A 26,092-nucleotide genomic window follows, 5' to 3' on the forward strand; every position below is an offset into this window, starting at 1 on the left:
CAAAAGCTCCCTCCCTCCTATCTATCTCTGTTTTGTGCATGTCATCTCAACATGTGTCTGTAGAGGACCACGTGTCTCATCCTCTTTTATGCGTCCTATTAACATGCCAACTATCCCATGGATGCCTGCTTATTAAAGTTTCAAGAACCAATGTTAAGCAAGGAATCTAATGAAATGCTACAGTCTAAGGAAGACAAAATTAGATTAATTACTGTTAGCTGAGACCCAGTGAAGCAGTTGTCCTTTCTACCTTCCATGCGTGAATGAACTGAGAAGAAACTCTAATATGTAGTACAATGAGAAACATGCATTTCACAATAGTTGGCAGAGTGTAGATGCATATGTAGACTGCTTCAGCAGTCTTTTTCAATGGAACAATAACCAGGCTCATGCAGCTAGACTGTGTGAGGAAAAACTATAGAAAACAGAAAATGGAATAACTTAAAACAGGATACTGGATTAATCACACTTGTTTTCAGTTGTAAGTTCAGTATCTTTCCCAATGTCACCATGTCATTCACTGCCAAAAAAATGAACTACGGTTAATGACAAAACTGGTGGCAATCATTTTTAAATTATATAAAATGATAAAAGAATCATCTCAAATCTAAAAAACACATTTTAATACAGACTTTAATGCAACAAATTAACTCATATGAATATATGTACAGAGCTACAGTGCTAGGATACCTGGAGTAATTTCACATTTGAAGGAAAATCACCCGTCAATAGTTCCTCACGAAGTAATCTGGAAAGTTATAAAAAAAAAAGCATTGTAAAAATATATAAAGGATAGTTGTACTATTCACATAACTTTGAAATAAATTACTTACATAATCATTGAGCAACAAATGTAGATAAGAAAATCAAAGCGACGCTCATCAGCAAATAGAGAGTCCCAAATCCTAAGGACATCTGGCAAAGGAAACTCTTGAGACAAAAGTAGTGTCAGCCACCTGAAACATGAAGCTCCTGCTATAATAATGCTGAAATTCAATGGTCTGTGATCAAGTTCTTTGAGACGTAAGTGTAATATGAATGTGGATTAGTTATCACTGACATAATGTCTGTTGGAGAATATGATTTATAAAACATCATACACCGGAAAGCCCAGGATGGAATAACAACAGTACAAAACGAACAGATGGCTACTAAACACGTTAAGTAATGAGACAGCAGGAGTATCATCATTAAAGTATTATTATTTATACTTCACAAGACAATGAACAATTGTGGAGGGTACTTCATGTCCATGCTGTGAATGAGAAAGGCAGAGTATTCTCCCTGTCTTTAAGATCTTTTCCTTGTTGTTTCTTTTATTTGCACTGTGTAATTCAAGTAGAATAAGTGTTGAAGAGACATCTTCATGTACATCTATGATCTACAAACCACAGTAAGGTGCATGGCAGAAGGTAAGTCCCACTATACCAGTTATTAGGGTTTCTTCCTGTTCCATTCACATGTGAATCGCATGAAGAATGACTGATTGAATGCCTTTGTATATACAGTAATTATTCTAATCTTATCCTTACGAACCCAATGTGAGTGGTACATAGGGGACTGTAGTATATTCCTACACTAATCACTTTAAGCTGATTCTAGAAATTTTGTTAATAGACTTTTTTGGGATAGTTTACATCTATCTTCAAGAGTCTTCCAGTTCAGTTCCTTCAGTCTCTATGTGACACTCTCACTTGGATTAAACAAACACGTGACCATTCATGCTGATCTCCTCCATATATGTTCAATATCCCCTGTTAGTCCTATCTGGAATGGGTTCCACACACTTCAATAATATTCAAGAACCAGTCGCGCGAGTGATTCATAAGCAATCTTCTTTGTAGATTGATTGCACTTCTGCAGTATTCTACCCATAAACCAATTGTTTTTGTTGTTGTTGGTTGGTTTGAGGGAGGGGACCAAACAGCAATGTCATTGGTCCCATGGATTAGGGAAGGATGGGGAAGGATGTCGGTCATGCCCTTTCACAGGAAGCATCCCAGCATCTGCCTGAAGCAATTTAGATAAATCACGGAAAACCTAACTCAGGACGGCTGGATGCAGGTTTAAACCATTGTCATCCCAAATGCGAGTCCAATGTGCTAACCACTGTGCTACATCGCTCAGTCAATAAACTGAAATCTACCACCTGCTTTACACATGTGTGAACCTAGGCGATCACTGTATTTCAAATCCGACAGACAGACATATGCACACACCCAAACACACACGCAACTCACACACACATGTGAGAGTCTTTTTGTTGTGCCTATCTGCATCTCAGCATCTCCTCTACACAGTGAATAGCAACTGTCCTCCTCCTAATATTGTTAAATTCCATCCTGGATTTTCCATTGTTTGATTTTAGTCATAGGACACTACATTTTTTTCATTTTGTGAAGTGCAAAATTTTACATTTCGGAACATTTAGAGCAAGTTGCCAATCTCCGCACCATTGGGAAATCTTATCAAGATCTGACTGACTATTCAAGTCAGAATAGTATTGGCAGTCAAACCAAAGCTGACTCCTGGCTGGCAGTTGAGAAGCTGCAGTTCATTTCTGTAATGCATCTCTTACATGCTCTTTGGGATATTCATGAAAAGACCCAATATATGCAATAGATACCTTCACCTGTGGGAAATTCATTCAACAGAGCCACACACAAGTTCAAGTAAGCAGCACTTCAAGAATGCAGACTTTACTGACAACAAAAGAACTGTACCAACAAAGTGTGATCTGACGGTCACAACAAGAAAACAGGAAAGACCTACAGTAAACATGAGATGGGAAAGCTTCAAGTAACTGGAGAGTGTAATGCAAGAAGCGGAAGAAATGACAGAGAGATAAGCAAAAGTACAAAGCAAGCTGATAGCTTTATGGGAAGTGTGAGGGCAATGATATGAAGCAAAGAAGTCAACCAGCGAAGTTAAAAGGTTATATACCAAACATATTATACACCTATTCTGTTGTGTACTGCAGAAATCTGAGTCATGAAGGATAGTTTTTGAAAATCTGAATAGGTGCAACAAAACTGAAATGATGAAAAATAGAAGTGTTAGGAAGATATTGATGGAAAAAGACAATGTATGAGACAAGGATGCCTTGGAAAATCCACGGGATAAAGGTGGAGGGCAAGAGACTAAGGGAAGGCCAAGGAACAAGTGACTATGTAAAATGAGTGGAAGAAAGCATTCAAAAGAGAGAAGACTGGGTCACAGTAGAGCCGGACGTGCCACCAATCTGGGGTTGGTATTGGGTTGGTAGCCATGATTGGAGACAAGTATATATTGAGCACAATATAACAGTTTAGGACAGCAGACAACAGTGTATTTTGTGAACTTTGAACACATTGTCGAATGACGTAATCGTGACATATGAATTTCATAGCGAAGTGTTGTAGCATCAGTTATTAATGGCCGCACTTACGTAAAAGCCCCTCAGACTGCATTTTAAGAGATTAGTCAATATACTGAATACTATTCGTGGAAAAATAGAAATAAACTATTTGTTCAGATTATAAATCAGAGTGAGTGACTCAACATTTTAAATTTCACCGCAATAGCTGCCTGCATTGCTTATTTTTATATATTTTATTTCAGCTTGAAAATTGAGTTTATGACAGGTGTGAGCTGGCACCCTATGACGAAATATGTAGTCAAAAATTGAAACCAGCCACATCTCAGGGATCGCTCAATTAAGCTGTGTGTTGAGTGTAATAAATATATATATTTATGCCATAGCACATGTGGGCTTGTGCTAACTGTTCAGTCTAAACTAACTTTTTTTATCAAAAATTGATCAACAGCACCAACACCAACTATATAAAAATTTTCATCACTTTTAGCAAAATTTTTACATTGCATAGTGCCCAGTACCATCTTAATATGGGGTTTCTCGTCCATGATTGTCTTAACTGAACAGGCTTGACAGGCAGTGCAGGATTGCATTTGAAAGTGAAGAAGATTGGGAAAAATGGGTTGCCGATCACTGAGTAGTATGCTGAGTCCGACATCAACCACCAAAGTGGGAGTTTGAAGCACCGCTGGCCGCCAAACATCAGTGCGCAGACTTTGCTGCCGCACTCCAGAGCTGGGGTCGCTTCCGCCACCAACCTGCAAGTTGTTTCATGCCACACCACACTGCACTTCACTGCACGACAGCCGACAGCATCATGCAGCAGTCGTCGCATAGCAGCAGTCTCAACAAAGCTAAGTGTTGGCAGCAGGCGCATTAATTTCTCAGTATTCTACCTCACAGCCAGTTTAGCTACGCAGTCCAAATTTAGCGAGATGGTGATAAAGAAGTCAGCTAGTGATGTTGAGTCTACAGGGAATGGGAGTGAGCCTCAGAGACCACATGGACAAGGGGAAGAAGCAGAAGATAGTGTAGTGGTTATGCTTAGCCCATTAATGATTCAAATGGGGGAATTCAGAACTGAATTAAAAACTGATATGGGGGATTTCAAGACTAAATTAAAAACTGATTTGGGGGTTATGGGAAGTTCTTTGGGGGCAAAAATTACAGAATTAAATGATCGATTGGGGGATTTATCAGCAAAATTTAAGGAGGTAGAGGGAAATTTGAATGCTAAGATTGATGCAGTTGCTGTTGAATAAAGGGGTAGAATTGATTCAGGAAGGCAGTTGTGTGACGCAAGGATTGATGAAACAAGGCAAGCTGATTGATGTGGATCAGAAGAGTGTGGCTCATTGTGATAAAACCAGAAGTTTATTATTAGGTCACCTGGCAGGGACAGCTAGCAACCTAAGAAAGGAAATTGAAAAAGTGGCTGCTGTTACTGTAAAGAGTAACGTGGAAATTGATAAAGTTAACAGTAGATTAAGTAATGTAGAATTATGTGGGGCTACTGGAAGTACAGGGTGGCCTATGGTACAAGTACCCAATGGTAATACTTTTTCAGGGGAAAGCAAGTACCATGCTGTAAATTTTCTGGCAGCATGTGTATAAGTACATGATGAAAGGACCCCAGGATGCCGTAAAATTAAGATTTATTAAAAAACAAAAAATTTAAACACCGAGTAAACAGAGGGTTGACAAAGATGTTAATTATGAATGCGTGGTAAGGTGCACACAAATGGACGAAAAAACAGTCAACTACTGTAAAGTTTTTTTTTTTTTTTTTTTTCCTCTCTCTTCACTCTTACAGACTCTCTCGTATGTAGAAGGATGATGAGGACGTGCGATTTTAGAGATGAAGTATTATGATCTCGATGTATCATATATGTGAGTGAATAATATAATTTTAAAAAACAATATCAAGCATTTTATTTACTGAAGTTAGGGAAGAGGAAAATTACAGGAAGAGGATTTCCATGATTACAACAAGCATAGGTGTTACCAGAGTCCTCTGCTGCCTGCAGCTTCAACAAAAATTTAAGCGAAGTCCGATGCCCAAAAGAATACCAATAGGCACAGAACATTTTAACAATGCAATCATATTCAATTATATTTATTTATATTATGTTTTTATATTACAACTGGTGACCTGTGTGCCAGGACTTCTGGGCACCGGTTGTGAGTAGTGTTTATTAACTATTGTTATAGTAAGAAATTTCTATGACATTGTTATGAATTATAAAAACTAATTGCCTGTATACTTGGTAGTATCTCTTTTGATGTAGATAGAAATCTTTCCCTCATTATTCATTCCTTGAATTTTATTGGCAAAAAATTTACAGGAATTGTTTAGTGTGACACGCATTGTCAGCAAAAGATACAGAATTGTGACACAGTAGTTTAGAACTGTGACACAATAGTTTACACATTATAATAGACGTAAAACAGGATTTGACATTATGTAACTTACATTTATCAAGTGTAATAATTAGCGTATGAAATTTTTATCATTTTTGTGAAATTTCTGTTTTGCAAATTCATATAACTTGGCCAAAAAATTTATGCCCATTGTTGATAGTGATAGTGAAAGCACAATCAGCCAAGATGGCGTAGAATTGCGAGATCGAACAATTGAAGTTCAAGCGCAATGCATGCCTACTGCAGAAGGTTTAAGTAGATCAGAGATGAGTGTCGCCGGAGTGACAAATGATAGTGATGCTCCACAACAGAATAACCTTGACAACACAATGTTTACAATAGATGAGGCAGTGACATGCATCTCCCAGAGCGACATACAGCTCATGAATGAAATGCCGGAGAGTAATATAAATATGAATCTTGACAACACGTTACAAACACCACTTGGTCACAACACAAACATTAACTTGAGAAGTATAGCAGACAGCAATCACAGTAGTACAACTGGAGCACTGCTATGGCAGCTACTATCTAACATAAATGCAAACTTTTATGATATAAAACACAATATGAACACCAATTTCAGTAATTTGACACAAGATATGAACACAGTAAAACTGCAACAAAATACTGTTACACAAGATGTAAATGCAATAAAGCAAGAACAAAAACGAATATTCAAAAATTTGCAAGACACAGTCTCACAAAAATTTGATGACCTAGCTAAAAATTTTCACACTGAAATTGACGAAAAATTGAATGATATTAAAACAAGGTAAAGCATGAAGTACTTACTGAAGTTATGAGTAACATTAAGGAGTTAAAACAAAAGATAGATTCTTTTAATGATCATCACGATCTAGTAGAGCAGCAAAGAAAGAAAATCACAGACTTAAACACAAACATTAAAGCCACACAAAACCAGTTGGATTCGACAGTAAAAAAGGTAACCACTGTCATTAACAAGCTAAATAAAGTCTATGAAGGTGTACCTCTAGCTGTACAAGAGCTTACTTTAAGAGTAGCAACATTAGAAGTTGACTCGGCATGTGCTAATAAGGAGAGAGAGAAGATTAACGAGAATCTGAGTGATATCATTAGTGAAGCTGAAGCAGGTATGCTACATAAGGATAACACCATTGCAGAGAAATTAGTACCCGATTGTGTTACACACAGATGTAGTAGAAAATGCTATTCAGGAAAAAGAAAATGAAATCATGAACAAGGTAAACATTAACCTAAAAGCCATGGAAAATAGGATCTGCAATCGTTTAGAAGAAAATATTACTGGATCTCGAAATATGTATGCAAATAACACACGCTATAGTGAACAAACCGAAACCTGTTGGTATCTATTCATAAATTGTCACTAGTCGCAGAGCAGGTACCAGTAACAGTTGCAGATTTCAAAATGTGAACATAACCACAACTCTAATACCTGAACAATTACCAGCCAGAATTACAGGTAACTACAATAACAACGTAAATAATGGTCATAATGCCGCGAGTCTATCAACTATTTTTGCAGACAAAGGTTTGCTGTGACATCGACAACTTCCTACATTTACTACTGAAGGTAAAAAAAATGAATCCTGTAGTATTTATTAGAGCTTTTTATCATGTATTTCCGCGCAACTGGACGGAAGCACAGAAAATCGGATTTGTCATGGGATATACGCAAGGTGATGTGCTCTTATGAGCAACTGAAGTGGCCGAGTGTTGCAGCACTTATATCCAATTTGAATGAGCTTTCCTCAACAAATACTGGTCTGAGGGAGTACAAGAAAGACTCAGACATGAGGTTTTCAACCCTGCACCATTCAATGGCAAATATGGTAGTCTATGTGGTTACTTTGAAAAATACCTGAACAAGACATGCTACTGGATGAACCCAATATCACACATAGACATGTTAAAAATTTTGAAAAGTTGTTTACCATCACACGTTACGGAAAAATTAGTCATAACACCCGAGCACGACACTGAATATTTTCTGTCAGTGCTCGATTCTATCAACTTAATCTATGAGGAAAGACCTGTACCCAAAGAGAAACAGAAGATCAGGAACAACATCATAACTGTGTAAATAAGTCAGTAAAACGTGATTTAAACTCACAGCAAGGTTGGTACACACAACAGCAAAGTTATATACCCAGTGGAAATGAGTACTGTAACAGGAACAGAAAAACCAAACGATTTAAAAGAAATTTCCAAAACAACAGGGGTAATTTCAATGCACAAGCGAATTACAATTCACCATCACAAGCCCCGTGCTGAATATGAATAGAAACTGTCAGCCGCAGCAGTGGCTGACGCGCAGCAACAATGCCATGCCTTACGCTGTACCGCAGCCAACCTTTGGGCAGCTAAATAACTGCACAGCAGCTAACGACACTAATTGGTGAAGTATACACACAGTGCAACTAACAGAAATTTCTCCAGGTAATGAAATAAGTCACACTACGCCGTCGGAAAACACCAGCTGGTCGTAGTTAAGCCCCAGGCTATTGACCTCTCAGGGAGTGGGGACAAGGCAGAACTACACGTTCCAGAAGATTTGACAAATGAGATGACATCAAGGATGATTTGTATCAGAATGAGTTAGATATAGTAGAGTTAGATATATCTATGAGTTAGATATAGTAGAAGGAAGAATAAGTACAAGCAATCATTAAGGTGAAATATTTAACATTAACACACAGTTAATTTTAGATACAGGTTCAACTAACAACCTAATGTCAAATGCATTTTTTTGTGAATTGAAGAAGAGAGGCAAGTTCCCAACACTTTCTGTACCAAATTGCAAGGTGCAAACTACTGCAGGAGGTAAGACTAAATTGATTAAACATCAGGCACTTATTCCAGTACAAACTAAACATTTTATGGTGAAATGCAACTTTCTTATAATTGACAAACTTATAGTTAATTGTCTTATTGGCATGGACACATTTAGAATGTACAAACCACAGATTGACATAGGTAATGGTAAATGCCACTTTCATGTGAAGAATCAGATCTTTCCAATTGCTTTAGTCAAAAAAACCTGATGAAAGTAACAAAAACAAATCAGAGTCAAATGTAATAGTACAATATTCCTTTCCAGCTGTGTGTTTCACAAACAAATTTGATACTGAACAAGAAGCGAACACTGAGGTTAGTTACGAAATGGTAGAGCAGCAACTAAGTGAATCACAGGTACTAAATGATATCCAACAACAAGAAGTTTCTAACTTGTTATTTAAGTACGCCAATGTTTTCAGTAAGAAGCCAGGAGTAATCAAAGACTATGAATATGAATTTGAAGTCTATCCACAGGAGACATTTTGTGTGTAATATGGCCCTTTTCCATGGGCAAAATGAGAGGCAGTATAGATTAATATTACCAGTAAACAAACCAGATGGTTCTGTAAGATTGGTTCTCGATGCTAGAGGTATCAATAAGATTATAGTACCAGTATGCATAAGTAAATGTGTTTTGCTGTTTGGGGAGCAAAATAACTGATGATGGTCGAAGCAGAGAAGATATAAAATGAAGACTGGCAATGGCAAGGAAAGCGTTTCTGAAGAAGAGAAATTTGTTAACATCGAGTATAGATTTAAGTGTCAGGAAGTCCTTTCTGAAAGTATTTGTATGGAGTGTAGCCATGTCTGTAAGTGAAACATGGATGATAAATAGTTTGGACAAGAAGAGAATAGAAGATTTCGAAATGTGGTGCTACAGAAGAATGCTGAAGATTAGATGGGTAGATCACATAACTAATGATGAAGTTCTGAATAGAATTGGGGAGAAGAGGAGTTTGTGGCACAGCTTGACAAAAAGAAGGGACCGGTTAGTAGGACATGTTCTGAGGCACCAAGGGATCACAAATTTAGCATTGGAGGGCAGTGTGGAGGGTAAAAATTGTAGAGGGAGACCAAGAGATGAATACACTAAGCAGATTCAGAAGGATGTAGGTTGCAGTAAGTACTGGGAGATGAAGAAGCTTGCACAGGATAGGGTAGCATGGAGAGCTGCATCAAACCAGTCTCAGGACTGAAGACCACAACAACAACAACAACAACAACAACGACAACAACAACAACAATGCATAAGGCCAGACAACTTGGACAAACAGCATCTAAAGTTTTACAATACAAAATATTTCACTATACTCGATCTCAAGATGTCCTACTGGCAAATAAAGCTCCACGAAAAAAGTAAAAAATGTACTGCATTTGTTTGTGGGGGCAGAAGTTACGAATTCCGTGTTCTACCTTTTGGACTGAACATTAGCGCAGGAGTGTTTATATCTGCACTGGACAAGGTTTTAGGACCAGAATTGCTTAGCAAAGTCACTGTCTATGTAGACGACCTGCTAATAGCAACACCCACTTGGTTAGAACATATTAGGCTCATTGAACAGGTGCTTCAACGATTTGCAGATTACGGAGTAACAGCCAATTTTAAAACATCTAGTTTTGGTAAGGAGCAAGTCAAATTTTTAGGACACATTGTGTCAGAACAAGGTATATTACCTGATCCGAAAAAACTTGATGCCATACACAATTGGCCAGCTCCAAGGAATAAAAAACAACTAAAAGTCTTTTAAGGACTAGCTTTGTTTTTTCGTAAATTCGTACCACAACAATAATGAACAGTGATGCATTGCTCAACTTGTTACGAAAAAATAGGCTTTGGTTATGGGATGCTCAGTGTCAAGAGGACTTTAATAACATTAAGCAAGCATTAGTCAATGAAAAATTCATAGCCACCCTGATATTTCCAAGGATTTTTATTTCTGCACAGATGCCTCATCTCAAGGACTGAGGGCATGCTTATTCCAGATGCGAGAGGAAGAAGGTGAGGAAGTACCCAAGGTCATAAGTTTTGCTAGTCACACATTATCAGAAGTGGAAAGGTCTGACTCTGTGTCAGAATTGGAAAGTTTAGCAGAATTATGGGCATTTAAAAATTTGAATATTTTTTTGTGGGGCAAGAATACCAAATTTTACTGTGACCATTTCTTTTAACATGTAAACTATTGCACCATAGATTAGGTGGGTGATGTCTATATTTACAGGAATTCAATTTCGAAATCATTTATGTTAAAGGAAGTCTGAATGTTACTGCAGGTGCCTTGTCTAGGCTACCACAAGGTTCAGAGGAATTTGGTGAGTTAACAGAGCAAGGTGCAGAACTCAGAACATTATTAATGCAAGGTACAACACAACAGTCTGATTACCACAATATTTGTAAGCAAATGAAAATTATACAACAGCAAGATCGCAGATGGAGTAAAGTCATGCAATACCTTCAGCAAGATGAAGGTGGAAAAGTAAGTAAATGGTATCAGGAGTACAAGGGTGTTTTGTTTCATAGGAAACATGAAAAATCTGATCAATGGTGTGTGTGTGTGTGTGTGTGTGTGTGTGTGTGTGTGTGTGTGTGTGTGTGTGTATTCCTGAAGATTATATCGACCAAATTATAAGACACACACATCTACATCGATACTCTGTAAATCACATTTAAGTGCCTGGCACAGGGTTCATTGAACCACCTTCACAATTCTCTATTATTTCAATCTCGTATAGCGCGTGGAAAGAACGAACACCTATATCTTTTCGTACCAGCTCTGACTTCCCTTATTTTATCGTGGTGATCATTTCTCCCTATGTAGGTCGGTGTCAACAAAATATTTTAGGATTCGGAGGAGAGAGTTGGTGATTGGAATTTCGTGAGAAGATTCCATGCAACAAAAAATGCCTTTCTTTTAATGATATCCTGTATCTTTTCTGTGACACTCTCTCCCATATTTTGCAATAATACAAAAAAGCTGTCCTTTGAATTTTTTCAAGGTACTCCGTCAGTCCTATCTGGTAAGGATCCCACACCACGCAGCAGTATTATAAAAGAGGACAGACAAGCGTAATTAGGCAATCTCCTTAGTAGATCTGTTACATTTTGTAAGTGTCCTGTCAATAAAACGCAGTCTTTTGTTAGCCCTCCCCACAACATTTTCTATGTGTTCCTTCCAATTTAAGTGGTTCATAATTGAAATACCTAGGTATTTAGTTGAATTTATGGCTTTTAGATTAGACTGATTTACCATGTAACAGAAGTTTAACAAATTTCTTTTAGCACTCATGTGGATGACCTCATACTTTTCGTTATTTAGGGTCAACTGCCAATTTTCGCACCATTCAGATATCTTTTCTAAATCATTTTGCAATTTGTTTTGATCTTCTGATGGCTTTATTAGTCGATAAATGACAGTATCATCTGCAAACAACCTAGGACGGCTGCTCCGATTGTCTCCCAAATTGTTTATATAGATAAGGAACAGCAAAGGGCCCATAACACTACCTTGGGGAACACCAGAAATCACTTCTGTTTTACTCAGTGACTTTCCATCAGTTACTACGAACTGTGACATCTCTGACAGGAAATCACAAATCCAGTCACATAACTGAGATGATATTCCATAAGCACGCAAATTCACTACAAGCTACTAGTGTGGTACAGTGTCATGAAGTATAGGGACATTATGGAGTAGGCAAATATACTGAAAAAATTGCAACATTTTGTTATTTTCCAAATTTGAGAAGGTGAGTCCAAAAGGTATTAAGAAAGTGTGCAATTTCTTGCAAGTGGTCAATAACCTTCCACATTCTTCAACAGGTTTCACACCTAAGGAATTGATGTTCCAAACAAAACAGACAAATGAGTGGGAGTAGGCCATACCAAAGGTACCCACTACAGAAATGACACTACAAGACAAATCAAACAAGCCATGGTTACACTAGAAAACAGGGCTGTGTATAGAAAGAAAATTTATAACAAGAAACTGAAACGTGTTACACAATTTTTGAAGGGGAATGAGTTCCCTCGCAGACACACCCTAAAATGACAAAATTGGCAAACTAAATAAGAAGTGGCAATTACTCTATTCAGGACCACACATAATTTCCAAAATACCGTACCCTGGGATGTACAGATTAGCCTATGAGGAAACAGGTAGAGACAAGGGTCTCCACTCTCACAAAGATATAAAAGCCTTTACAGAATGATGAAGCGCAGTAAATTTTTTTTTATCGCGAGATAATCGTACATAATTCTAAGTGTAATTTTTCTTCTGGAGTGTATTTTAATATAAAATAATGTGTATAGGCATAAGTAATCCTTTTGATTTGTACACGTAGGCATAAAAATTAACAGCAAGGAGAAGTAACACACTACTTCCTGCGAAGCGAAAGTATAAATGAAATTAGCTTACGGCTCAGCTGTTGTGCACTCAACAATATGTGCTGACATCAGTAGCAAGAGAGGAGACATTGACCTGTGAACATGCACAACAGACTGGCAGAAGGCACAATCAAAATAGGAATGCAATATGTACCTAACTTAAATACAAAGTAAACAGAAATACTACGCAAATACACCTACTATCTAAGAACTAGGGAACCTCTTGATATACGTACACAGAAATTTAATTAAATACTAAGCTATATACAACATATTTACAACCAAAAGGCAGCATTATGAAAAATTGTACAAGACGTGTAAACTAAGGATGAATGAAAAAAATACCGTAAGAAATGTCAGATAATTTTCTTTGCAGAGTAAATGATCACAAAGAGTAACAGAATAAACGAATGTCTATGAATTTAAACATTTGGCCACTGAGCTACGCAATGCAATTAGTTTTAAGTTAATATTAAGTTTTTTTTCTTTCAGTGACCAGTGCATCATCACAGCACAGAAGAAAAGAATTACGTCGAGAATAGCAGGTACCAAATGAAGAAACGGGCCGCACCTCGAGTAAACAATTTAGTTATAAGGATACTTATAACAAAGGTCATAAAGCAAACTAAATATGCATCATCGCAGTGTCTCTGTGACAATTATCAGTACCTATTTGCGGCAGAGTATGCATAAACATTTAAGCATGAGATTTTACAAAAACCAGTTTTTTTTTTTTTTTTTTTTTCACATGAAAGCTTGAACAGTGACATTTCCAGATATTTGAAAAAGATAAGTCTATGATGGTTAAAACATCATGTTTTACACTAACAAGTAAGCTACATGAGATGTGAAGTAAACAGCACTAGCACATGTAGAAACAACATGACACTTCGTCAACGATTAGTCGGTACACATTATTTCAGTGAACCAAAGTTCCACGGCAACTAGTCCATGACTGTACAAGTAACATTTCCTCATAAATCCTTGACCCAGTGGATGAGCATTTCCTTTTTTCCCACCCAAACAAAGGAGGTGGCGCCAAGCATGGTTAGGCCAGCAATGTGCAATGTTTTAGTCCTATGTTCAATGTTTTTCTCCCTCCTCTACCTAAGAAAGAAATGAGCTCCCATAAGTTATAAAAGCCTATCTATAAAATGGGGCAAAAATGTATGCTTGTATTGTGTCATAGAAATGTGATATGTAATTAATTTGTGTATGTGATGTGAATGATGATAAGTTGAAGCTAACAAACAAACTGTAGTTACAGAACCCAGTTAACGAAAAATTTTATGATGTTTTAAAATTTAAGAAATTTATGTTCATAATATAACCAATGGATGGAATGTCAGCCATATGTGTAAGCTATCATGTTATGTATATTGTTGTAACTCAATACTTAGTAATGGTTCTTTATTTGCGAAACCATTACCACCCGCCACCCCTATTTTTCAATACCATCGATTAATGAATATTTTTCTAAGTAATGTCTCATATTTTTCACTCTATTCAAATTTGGTTTCATTTTTATATGTATGTATGTCGATATTTTGAGATGTTGGAATCGATATAAAATCTAGTGTGACTATCTTTGTACTTATTGTTATCTTTGATGCTGACTTGTGTCTTATGGCGCAGAAGCATACAGAGTAGTCAAGTTTTTTGTGTTGAATATGAACAGTCTTGACTTTGTGTTGGAAATGAAAAGATGAGTCTGAGTTGTGGACAATGAAAAATGTTGTGAGTTTTATTAAGAACAGTAATGGCTGCAAAATTGTATGATGAAGTAATGTTTTGAACATGCAAAAGTATAAAATGTATAATAAATGTGAAATTTTGGGAAAAGTGAGTGTCAAGAATTATTTTCAAGTGACCATTGTTTAAAAAAGTATGAAGCACATTGCAATGAAAAACATAAATCATCAAATTAATCCTGAAAGATTGTCTTCGTAAGTTCTTCAAGTTGGCGTAATTAACATCCAAGTGGCTTTCACACCAACAGCGATAGTCATGCTACCTAGACAACATTCTTAATAACGAGCCAAAGCCAGAGCGAGATCGTTGTTGGATTGCAAATACAAGATAAGTGATATTGTTAATTTTCTTCAGTGACTGTAATCAACTGATGTAGCAATACCTGCCACATTAAAAACCTTTTAGTTGCGCAATAAAAAGATCATACTTTGTGTGCGCGAAGTGATAATTTTTAACTAATTAACTGTTAGTGGAGGTATTGTTATAACTTGTATGAATTTTCATTGGAAACCAAACTCTATATGAAGAAATGAACTTCAAAGACAAGCAATTTATACAATGTTTTGGACGGCTGTATGTGTCTTTCAACAAGTGCATGGTCAAGTACGGTGACATGAACATGCAAGTGCAACAAAATAACTTCTGAGTATAGTGGCTCACAACACTTGAAACACAGACAAGTGAACTATATAGTTGTTCGAGCAGGTACTCACCTCATCGATGGATGCTATTGATCAGAGTTCTCTCTGCTGAAAATTCGAGTACGACGGGTGGTAATGATGCCCGGAACTTAAAAATGGAGACCTTCTACCACAGCACTGGATTTTGAACAATGAGCACACACCCACTGCACCCAGAATGACAACAATTGCCACAGCAATTCTTCGATGTGTGGCACTCAGGTGTGGTACTCAAGTCTGACACTCGATGTGATATAGAGACTAAGAAAACAAGTGCATGCATGTGCAACGGTAGCATATAGCATGTTGACTGTTGGCAACTAGTTATTGCCGCCAAATCAGCCAGTGCACCAGCACGAAACCCGGCAGCAAGAATGCAACAAACTGGACATTATTGATAGTGCACTAAATTTAAATATGAAATGGACTCTCATATTATGGATATAATATTTTAATTTCTTGTAGAACTTAAACATACATAGAGTAAGCTGACATATCCATTCAATTAAATACAAAAGAAGCCGCCAATAAAGGCATCGACACCTATCAGCAAATGTAAGTAAGAAACACTGTACATCTCCATAACATGTCAACGTACAGTGTGGGGGCAATTGTATAAGTATATGATGAAAGGCCCCCAGGATGGCGTAAAATTAAGATTTATTAAAAAACAAAAAATTTAAACACCGAGTAACTAGAGGGTCGGCAAAGACGTTAATTATGAATGTGCAGTACGGCACAGACAAATGAGTGAAAAAACAGCCAACTATTGTACAGTTTTTTTTTTTTTTTTTTTTTTTTTGTTTTGTTTTGATCACTCTTACAGACTCCCTCATATGTAGAAGGACGATGAGGATGTGCGATTTTAGAGATGAAGTATTATGATCTCGATGTATCATATGTGTGAGTGAATAATATAATGTTAAAAAACCGTATCAAGCATTTTATTTATTGAAGTAAGTGAAGAGGAAAATTACAGGAAGAGGATTTTCATGATTGAGACAAGCGTCGGTGCTCCTGGAGTCCTCTGCCGCATGCAGCTTCAACAAAAATGTGAGCGAAGTCCGATGCCCAAAAGAATTCCAATAAGCACAGAACATTTTAACAACGCAATCATATTCAATTATAATTTTTATTCAAACATCTTCCTTTAATATATATTACACATGCAAGGATTTCTTTATTGATGGTATGAATGACAACAGCAAGATTAAACTGGTAAAAAGATTGTTGGGGGTTCTGCTCAGACATGGGCAAATCAATGTGGTGAACAATTTAAATCGTATAGTATATTTGGACAGATGTTTCTAAATAGGTATTGTAGCCAAGCAAAACAGTGCAGATTACAGAATGATTTTTTGAATGTGCCAGTTTACAAAGGAGGTAGGCAAACTATGAGACAATTTTGTCACGTGGAATTAAGAACGTTGGTACATTTGGATAGGCCATTGGGAATTTTGACTGAGATTTCTTCTCTAAGGAGAAGGTTACCCAAAAATGTACAGTGGGAATTGATACATTGTCCAGCAGCTTCTATAGAAAATTTCTTGTATTTTATTGAGAGGATGGACCAGACAATGTGCTATAGCCAAGAAATAATGTGAGTTGGGGTAACAACCACCATAATTCAAATCAGAATGGTAATTGGAGAGAAAACAGAGATAGAATTCAAAATAAAACTTGGAAGGATAACAGGGAAAGATTTAATGATGATGTCAGGCGTGCATGTGGAAATGGAAACAGGAGTGATCAAAGGCCAATGCAGCAACAGAGAGATGGGAGAGGAGAAATTAATGCAAGGCAATAACATGGACAAAATTCTTTAAACTGAGATTTGTTCCAAACAGGGTCCAATTTGGGATAGTAAAACATGCAGGGAATAGGACCATGAGATGGGAAAATAATTGTGGGAGAAATAATTGTGGATATTTTAATAGTTTTAGGCAAAATAATGGGAGGTATTTTAATGAAAGCAAAAGCAGTGAAACTAGGGAAGAGAAAGTATGCAGTAAGAATTATAGGCAGACTAACATGAGGTTTGTTAATCATGATAAAAATAAACAAGTGAGGGAAGAAAGGATTTGTGGAATGGAGGCAATTATGGGTGATGATGAGATGTTTGGAGGCTGGTTTAATTTACATGGTAAGAGGAGGGCCTTTAGAAGTAAAAATAATAGGAAATGTAGGAATCAGGAGTGAGAAATAAATGTTGGGAGTTTGTTAAATAAGAGAGATCAAAAGGTGGGGGATTATGATTCAAATAGTATTGACTTGGCAATTATGTTAAGTAATGAGCATGTATCAGCTGTGCAACCTGCGGGAGAAAATGTGTGCTGTGATGTTGAGTGTGTGTATGTGAATTACAGCAGAAATAGCAATGTGTTGAATGCAATGGAACTTTCACCAGTGGTAAGAGGTATAAATTATGTGAAGGCCACAGTGCCGGATTCAAATGTTGTTGTAGATGGAGAAATACTTGAAGGTATGTGCTCCAGCAATGTCAATGTATTAAATAGTAAGCAGGGAGAAGATCCTGTATCAGATGTTGTCATGGGTAATGATGATGATATGTAGCACAAGGCTGCAGAATGTGTTGTTAATGTATGTGGAAGCACTCACTCCAGTAATGATAGGAAATGTACCAGTGAGCAGGCTATAGCTCCTGTAACTGATGAACGAGTAGTAACTGTGGGTGAAGATTTTAATGTGCTGAATGGAGCTGCAGTTGTTGATATTGTGGTTGAAATTGTGAGGGATTCTGCTGATTCAAGTAAGTTTATGTCTGTTGCTAATAGTATGAGTGAAGAAGCTGGGCACACACATTTTTTCAAGGACACTTGGGAGAATAAGGTAGAGAGTGATTTTGATTCTGATGATTGGATAGCCAGGGAAAAATGGTTTCAGAAGTGGGCACCTGAGGAATGGCAAATTAACAAGCATGATTATGCCAGGCATATTAGGGATTCATGTGCGGAAAGCAATGTATTCAAACACGCTTACAAGGAAATAGTTAACGGGGATATAGATGTTAAATCATTGGATGAAGAATGTGTATTTATGATGGGAAAAGATGGAGTAGGTGATAATAATACTGTGAATAATGATACAGTCAATGAGGAAGGTGAGGATGTTGATGACATCCAAAATTTCATAGTGTATAAAGATTTACAACATACAGCAGAGGAGCTAGATACTGAATGGATGGGGAAAGATGAGTGTGATTATGATGCTGATGACTGGGTTAATTTTGCAAAGTTGCACCAGCAGTTGATACCACAGACCTGGGAGGAAGAAAAATATAGAGTTGCTAGAAAAATGAGGGGGGGTGGGGGGGGGGGTGAGTGTAGGAAACTCTGGCATTAAAGAGGCTTTTGATTTAATATTTTCAGGGGTAAGGATACTGAATCTTATAATGAAGAGCAGATGTGCACCATGACTAAAGATTTCATACGTGACATAGAGGAGGATTTGTTGGCCGAAACAGAATTAAAGAATGATTTTATTGACAAGGTGCACCCAATAATAACTGTTGGTGTGGCAGGAGTCTGTGAAACTGATTTGGTGGATACTGGAAGTTCAGTGTCTGGGGTGGGACAGAGATTTCATAATCATATTAAGAACAGGGAAAAAGTGGAATTTCCAATCTCAGGTGTGATAATTAAAAACACTACAAGAATTTTTAGTAAACCAGCGAGAAAAGAGGTAGTTCTACATGTAAACATTGGAGGTGAAGTATACAGTCACTCATTTTTGGTGGTATAAAATTTAAGTATGAATCTGGTGTTCGGGATTGATTTCCTGAGTAAATATGAGACATATGTAGATTGTAAGGACCAGATGGTGAAACTGAGTACTGTTGAGGGAAGAAAAAGTGTTAAATTCAAAAATGCACTCAATGATGAAGAACTGGTGGCTAGTTTGCATGTAGCACAGTGCTTAATGGATTTTCATTGAGACTGAGAAAGAGACAAGGAGTAAAGTAAATGGTACAAATGGGATTTCTGAGGATGAGAAAGCAGAATCATACAAATTATTGAGTAAGAACAGAGATGTGTTTTCTGAAAAACCAGGGAAGGTGACTGATTTTGAGTATTCACTCAGGGTGAATCCACATGAACCCATTAAGATCAGGCCATACCCTATAGCACTAGCAGAGAGGGAGGCAGTTAGAGGAGAACTACAATGTATGTTAGAATGGGGAATTGTGGAACAGTGCAGAAGTGAATATTGCAACCCAATAGTAGATGTCAAGAAGAAAGACAAATCTGTGCACTTGGTTCTAGATGCTAGGAGGTTGAACAAAATAATTGTAAGGGAAACTGACCACCCTGAGAACGTGGATGAATTGATTTTAGGGTTCAAAAATGTAAAACTATTAAAAACTATGCATTTGACAGCTGGATTTTGGCAGGTGCCTTAAACAGTAGAAAGCAGAAAGTATACCGCCTTCCTGTTTGAAAGCAGGGCCTAACAATACGAAGTAATCCCTTCTGGACTACGCATATTTGTAGCTGTACTCGTGAGAGCTCTCAGTTATGTGCTGGGAAGTGAGCTCATGAGAAGACTGGCAATTCATGTAGATGATATCCTGATTGCTACATCAACTTGGAGAGAAGACTATGGTTTGTTGCAAGATGTGTTTACAGCTTTGAGAAATGTGGGAATGACTCTGAAATTGAAAAAAAGTGTTTGTGAAGGCAGAAATAAAATTTTTAGGACATGTATTGTCAGCAGAGGGTCTTGTACCCAATGAAGAAAAGATAAAGGCAATAGTGGAGTGTGCCAAACAAAGAAACCGCAAGCAATTGAAATCATACCTTACCTCAGAAGTTCATAGATGATTTAAGCCCTAATTCACAGAACCTATCACAATTGTTAAAGAAAAATGCACCATGGGTGTGGACAGCTGACTGTGATAGGGACTTTAATAGTCAAAGATAGTTTAAGTAACAGCAATCTACTCTATTATCTAGATATGTCACTCTCATTCTACGTTGCCACTGACAGCTATGGGATAGGTGCTAATTAGTTTCAAAAGAAGTTGGTTGACGGAAAGATGGAACACTGTAGTATATCGTTTTCAAGTAGGATGCTGACTAAGCATGAGCGTGCCTACAGTATATCTGAAAAGGAATTGTTGGCAGTGGTGTGGGGTTTCATGAAGTTCCAGATATACTTGGAAGGGCATGAGACCATCGTAATGACGGATCATAAGGCCCTTAGTTATTTGCAGGATTGTAGTCTGTTGAATAACAGGCTCACTAGTGGGCAATATTCTTACAAAGGTTCCAGTACCAGATAGAGCATGTTAGGGGCACTGAAAATGTGGTCGTGGATGCTCTCTCACACTTGTAAATTGGAAGTGAGGGGAACAGTAAAGAGGAGGAAGAGAGTAAAGAATTTAAGATGATGTATATGAGGGGTGTGGAAGGGAAAAACAGATTAGGAGCACATGCAACAACATGAGGCGAATACACAATGAGGATCCAATTTTGAAGCTAGTTAAGACCAGACTGGGTACAAAGGGCCATGAGAAGTTGGAGAGATTTTACAAGATATTTAAAGGGTTGTTGTTTGGATTTGGGGGGATATATAATTTGTTTTTATTTTTGTTTATATATTTAGGATTACTTAGTTTAGGTGAATTTAAGCTGATTTGTGGATTATGTTGTGCCATGGGGTATTTATATATTTGATTTTATTCAGTTTGCAGTGCTGTAATTTTCATTGGTCATTGGCAAGCAGTTAGATTATTGACTGGGTTAAAACTAGAGACAAGGTTGTTGCTGGAACCTACCATGGAACCCAGCAAATAATAAATTTTTGAATACTATTCCAGTCACATATTTTCTTCGTTTCACTTTGGTCAGAGAAACCTTGTCTTAATGTTGCACAGTTTCAACGATTTGGGCCATTTCTGTTCTTGAATGGAACAAATTGTTGTGGTCAAAGAAAAGTCTGTAGCCAGCATGTTTTTCTTCTATATGCTTGTGTCAGGTTTTGCCCTGAAATTTGGCTTTAACTGTGTCAAGTCTGGATAGCAGAGGGAGTGGGTTTACATACGACTGGTTCTTGGTACCCACACGCTTTGCTGATAGGAAATTGATCAGGTGAATTTTGTTTGTTCCTGGTAGAACTGGGTTAGCTGACTAGCAGGAGAACTTGAGAAACGGCGCCTGAGGTCTGAGCTGCAGCACTGATGCAGGTCAGAGGCAAACCACAGAAGACAACAAAATGTGTTGTGCCTACTGTATCGCTGTGCAATTTCTATTAAGAAATATAGTGCATCAAAATAAAAAGGACAATATTTAGAGAACTTTAAGAAAACTTGCTGGTCCACCTTCGATTTGTTTATATTTTATTACTTACAATCTTTGGCATATCAGCATCATGGAAATGCTGATGAATAAATTTATTTAGCGTGCGTTAAGATAGGGTAGGAAGTGTTGCCATATAAGATAATATAGGGACTTGTTCATTTTGATTTTTCTGTTATCATATGTAGAGTTTATTTTTGTGTATTATTTTGGTTTAGAGGGCACAGATTGGGTTTGGTGCTTCTTGCGACACCATGCATTGCATTTATGGACTAGCAAGTGGGGTGTAATTGTGAGTTTACAAGTTGTGGGGGGAGATTAGAGCGGCAGTTTTCTGCCACAGAACATGTGGTTGGTAGTTACTACAGGGCCGTGGCAAGTGGCTAGCGATTATGTGGCCTTGGAAAAACCAAAGCGGAAGCTTGGCAGGGTAGCGTAGAGCCGTTTTGGACGCTTGGAGGAATTTATTTGCCAGAGAAAAATTGATAATAACGAACTAAGAGTGACACAGAGGTGTGAGTTGGCACGCATGGACAGAAACATATGTAAAGCTGAATTATCTAGACACACCACAAAAATATATAATAGTTTAAAAGTTACTGTTGTCTTAAAAATTGTAAATTTATGAAAGTTCAAAAGCTAATATACCTGCAATGCTTTGACCGATTAATACGAACAAAGTGTTTACAGATGTGACAAGCAGAGCTGCATCGAGCAACCATAGTCAATTTAGCAGAATATGTACCTTTTTGAATGAGAGGTTGGAATATGGGATTTGTTTGAGACAAACTGTGTTGTAGGTAATAAATAAATTTAAAGAGACGAAACTAGTGGCAGAATTCTAAACTTTAAAGAGGTAGGTGAGTAGTTAAGTATGGATTCTTATTTGTTTAATTATGTTTAGTATCACAAATCTGGGAAAAGCAAAATCACACCACAAAAACATTATTCATGAAAAAACGGTGACAGATACAAAAAATTTAATTGTAAATTGTTATTGCCAGAAAATTTCCATATTTTTCAATGTATCGTATGTGTTTTTGTGTTTAGTTTCAGAATATTCATAATTTTTTTTGTCAAACATTGTTTTGAGTTGGGCAGTCATTTCAAAGATGTATAGGGTGGCCATCTTAGGGGAGTGGAGCAAAAGCGACACTAAGAGCCGGACGTGCTGCCCATCTGAGGGTGGTATTGGGTTAGTAGCTACGATCGGAGACAAGTATGTATGTATCAATGTTCGAAAACGATAAAGCTGAGCACAATTTAGCAGTTTAAGATAGCAAACAACAGTGTATTGTGTGAGCTGTGAACACACTGTCGAATAACGTAATCGTGACATATGAATTTCATAGCGAATTGTTGTAACATCAGTTATTAATGGCCGTGCATATGTAAAAGCCCCTCAGATTGCACTTTAAGAGATTAGTCAATACACTGAAGACTATTCGTGGAAAAATAGAAATAAACTACTTGTTCAAATTATAAATCAGCGTGACTCCACATTTTAAATTTCACCACAATACCTGCCTGCATTGGTTTTTTAATATATATATTTTATTTCAGCTTGAAAACTGAGTTTACGACAGGTGTAAGCTGGCACCTTATGACGACATATGTAGTCAAACATTGAGACCAGCCACATCTCTGGGGCTGCTCAATTAAGCTTGTAACGACAACCGTACATATAATAATTTTTTTCTTTATGAATTTCTCTAAATTAGTGTGAAAAATGGTTGATTTAATTTCTTGCTCTTTTCGTGATGTTAAAGAAATTGTGAGTAACTTTTGAAATGAATATTATTAATTATGTTAGATTTCAAATGATGTGATAATCAAAAGAAAGTGTACTTAATGTTAAAACTATTGTAAAATGTGGAAATTGTAATTTAAACACTTGGTCCATACGTAGGTAATGCATTAGGATATGTGTAGTAGAAAACCTGTGGTGAATACCCTACCTGTAGGGGAGCGGGAAAAGGTGGAGGCAGGCGAGCGCGGGAAAACGCACACTGGGCGCGGGTCGGCACAACGGGCTCAGTAGTCAGTCGGAGGCGAGCATCAGTAAGAGTCGGAGTTGTGAATCGGTCAGAGGAACACGTACTGTACCGAGGAGGCTACCCAGGAAAAGTGGATTCCATTGAGCCTCGGATGAACCGATTCCGACGACTACTTGGCATGGCTATATTCTGAGGCACAAAATTGGAAAGATAACGACGCTAAGAAGATGGAAAGTGCCGATGTAGTGTGAGCCTTAGCCGTGCTTGTATGTGCGCCGTGCTGCCCGCTATCTCGCTGCCCGCTAACCGCCGCACCGACTTGCACAGGTCAAACATTTATTTCACCTTTAGAAGTGTATCTGTGTGGACCAGTGTCGAAAATGTTTCTAACTGTTCAATAATAACGTGACTTTTACCAGAATTGCCTTAGCCATGACTTATCCTGATCACTGACCTAGACAGGATCCTTACCTCGTATTGTGCAACCCGAGTATCCTGAACTGAAAGTTTATAATTAGTGTAAATGAGAATTATCAGCAGTCAAACTTTTGCTATAAAGAAATTTAAAAGTTCTGTGAATTATTGCAAATGTTGGTAAAAGGACAAAAGTATGACTAAACTGAAAGAGAGTTTTTTGAATTGAGTTAGCGATGCTATTTAATTAACTTGAGACAGAACTAATGACAGTTAAATTATTCAGAAGTAAGACAAAAGAGTAGTTATCCATTGATTGATAAATTTGAGTGTTAATTTGCCTTTTAGTACTTAACAGTTTCAGTATAACGACCATAACAGTTTCAGCCCCCCCCCCCCCTTCTCTAATTCATTCTTTCAAACCTTGAAATGTGCTGATCATATTTGACCAGTAAATTTAAGTCCTTTATTGAACCTAAGTGTATTAGTGTTGTTTTCCCAATTTCAATAGTGACATTGTATGTGTGTTTTCAAAACTGTGCACTCTAGGAAAATCTATGCCCAATTTCAGTCTGATCAATATACGAAATGCAGTTCATAATAATCATTGCTGTGTGGTGTTGTGTGAATTTAGCTCGTCCAAATTAGTACAAAAAGAGAAAGCTTTAGTTCAGTGGATTTTTCCGGGTCCAAACTTTGCCATATAACGCATCATTACTACGTGTTACTATGCTTGTACATGCACCCACTTGTACAAGGAAAAGCTCACTCATTGCCTAAGTAGGCTGGCGACCGAATCATTAATTATAGGTAGCATCTACTGTGTATACTTCTTGTCCATGCGAACGAGCGATTATACTTTACATATGCTTGATGAATCACTGTGGTTATTGACTGATTACAAGTCCGATCTTGCTTCTATTAGGTACACGCGGTCAATTTATGTACTAAAATCCTTGGTTATAAGGTGAAGACCGTGAACTTATTACAGTACAGGCTTTATACAGCTAACGCACGTCCGTTTAAGGGCGGGAGTGTTGCACGTGGCGCCCGGTGACAGGACTTCCAGTTGTTGTCGGTTACAAATTAACATAAAGATCGATCAGTGGATGTCCAGTGGCACGAATAGCAATAAAAGTCAGTAAAGTAAACTGCAGTGAACGTCAAGTACGACAGTGTGTTGTAGTTGGCATTCGATATGGACGGGAATGTAGGCAGGGTAGATGCGCCGAGCAAAATGGAGAATGCGGCTGGCAGTAGCCGGAGTTTACGCGGCCAGATAACAGATGGCATTAGCAGAAGACAATTGGCGTACATACAATACCACGAACACGTTAACGAACAGATTGAAATGGCAAGATCGCCTCGAACGCAGCAAGGAATGAAACAGGAAGTAGAGGGTGACTTTGTAGATGATAGTGGGTATGTGAATGAATCCACTGACATGTTTGAGTTACCACAGATAAAGAAAGAACCGAAAGAAACTTTTGAAGTAGGGTCGGAACACACCGATTCCGTAGAACAAAACAGTGTGAACATATTAAGCATGAACGATTTATTTGAACAATTAACTAAACAAATTGCAGGACAGAATGATCAACTTCAAAAACAAGTCGGCAATCAGGTTAATCAGCTTAAAACACACGTTGACGAGCAACTCAAAACACAGGGACGTCAGCTCAAAATACAGAATGAACAGCTCAAAACACAGAATGAACAGCTCAAAACACACGTTGACGAGCAACTCAAAACACAGGTGGATCAAATTAAAGCACAGGTCGAAGGACAGGGAATTAAAATTAGTAAACAAATAGAACAAGTAGAACAGAAAGTGGGTAATTTAAGTTCTGTGGTAAATACTCTGAAATTTGAAATTGATACCATTAACAAGAATATGGATACTATGCAAGGGGAAATTGGAAACATTAATAGTA

At 37.5% G+C, this 26,092-nt stretch overlaps 1 protein-coding gene across 3 annotated transcripts in view; it reads right to left on the reverse strand.

Moving 5' to 3' along the window:
- Positions 1 to 26,092, reverse strand: part of LOC126248427 (TBC1 domain family member 13) — a 249,466-nt gene that overhangs the window by 90,117 nt on the left and 133,257 nt on the right. For all 3 annotated transcript variants that reach the window (XR_007545487.1, XM_049949412.1, XM_049949398.1), the window contains 2 exons: positions 834 to 956; positions 691 to 748 (listed from right to left, as the gene is read on the reverse strand). Coding sequence is in view for 2 of the 3 variants with exons in the window: in XM_049949412.1 (XP_049805369.1) it covers positions 691 to 748; positions 834 to 956 (181 nt within the window). In the remaining variant the exon portion in view is untranslated. The remainder of the gene's footprint in view (positions 1 to 690; positions 749 to 833; positions 957 to 26,092) is intronic.

The sequence above is a fragment of the Schistocerca nitens genome, chromosome 1, assembly GCF_023898315.1.
Source record: "Schistocerca nitens isolate TAMUIC-IGC-003100 chromosome 1, iqSchNite1.1, whole genome shotgun sequence".
Classification (NCBI taxonomy): domain Eukaryota; kingdom Metazoa; phylum Arthropoda; class Insecta; order Orthoptera; family Acrididae; genus Schistocerca; species Schistocerca nitens.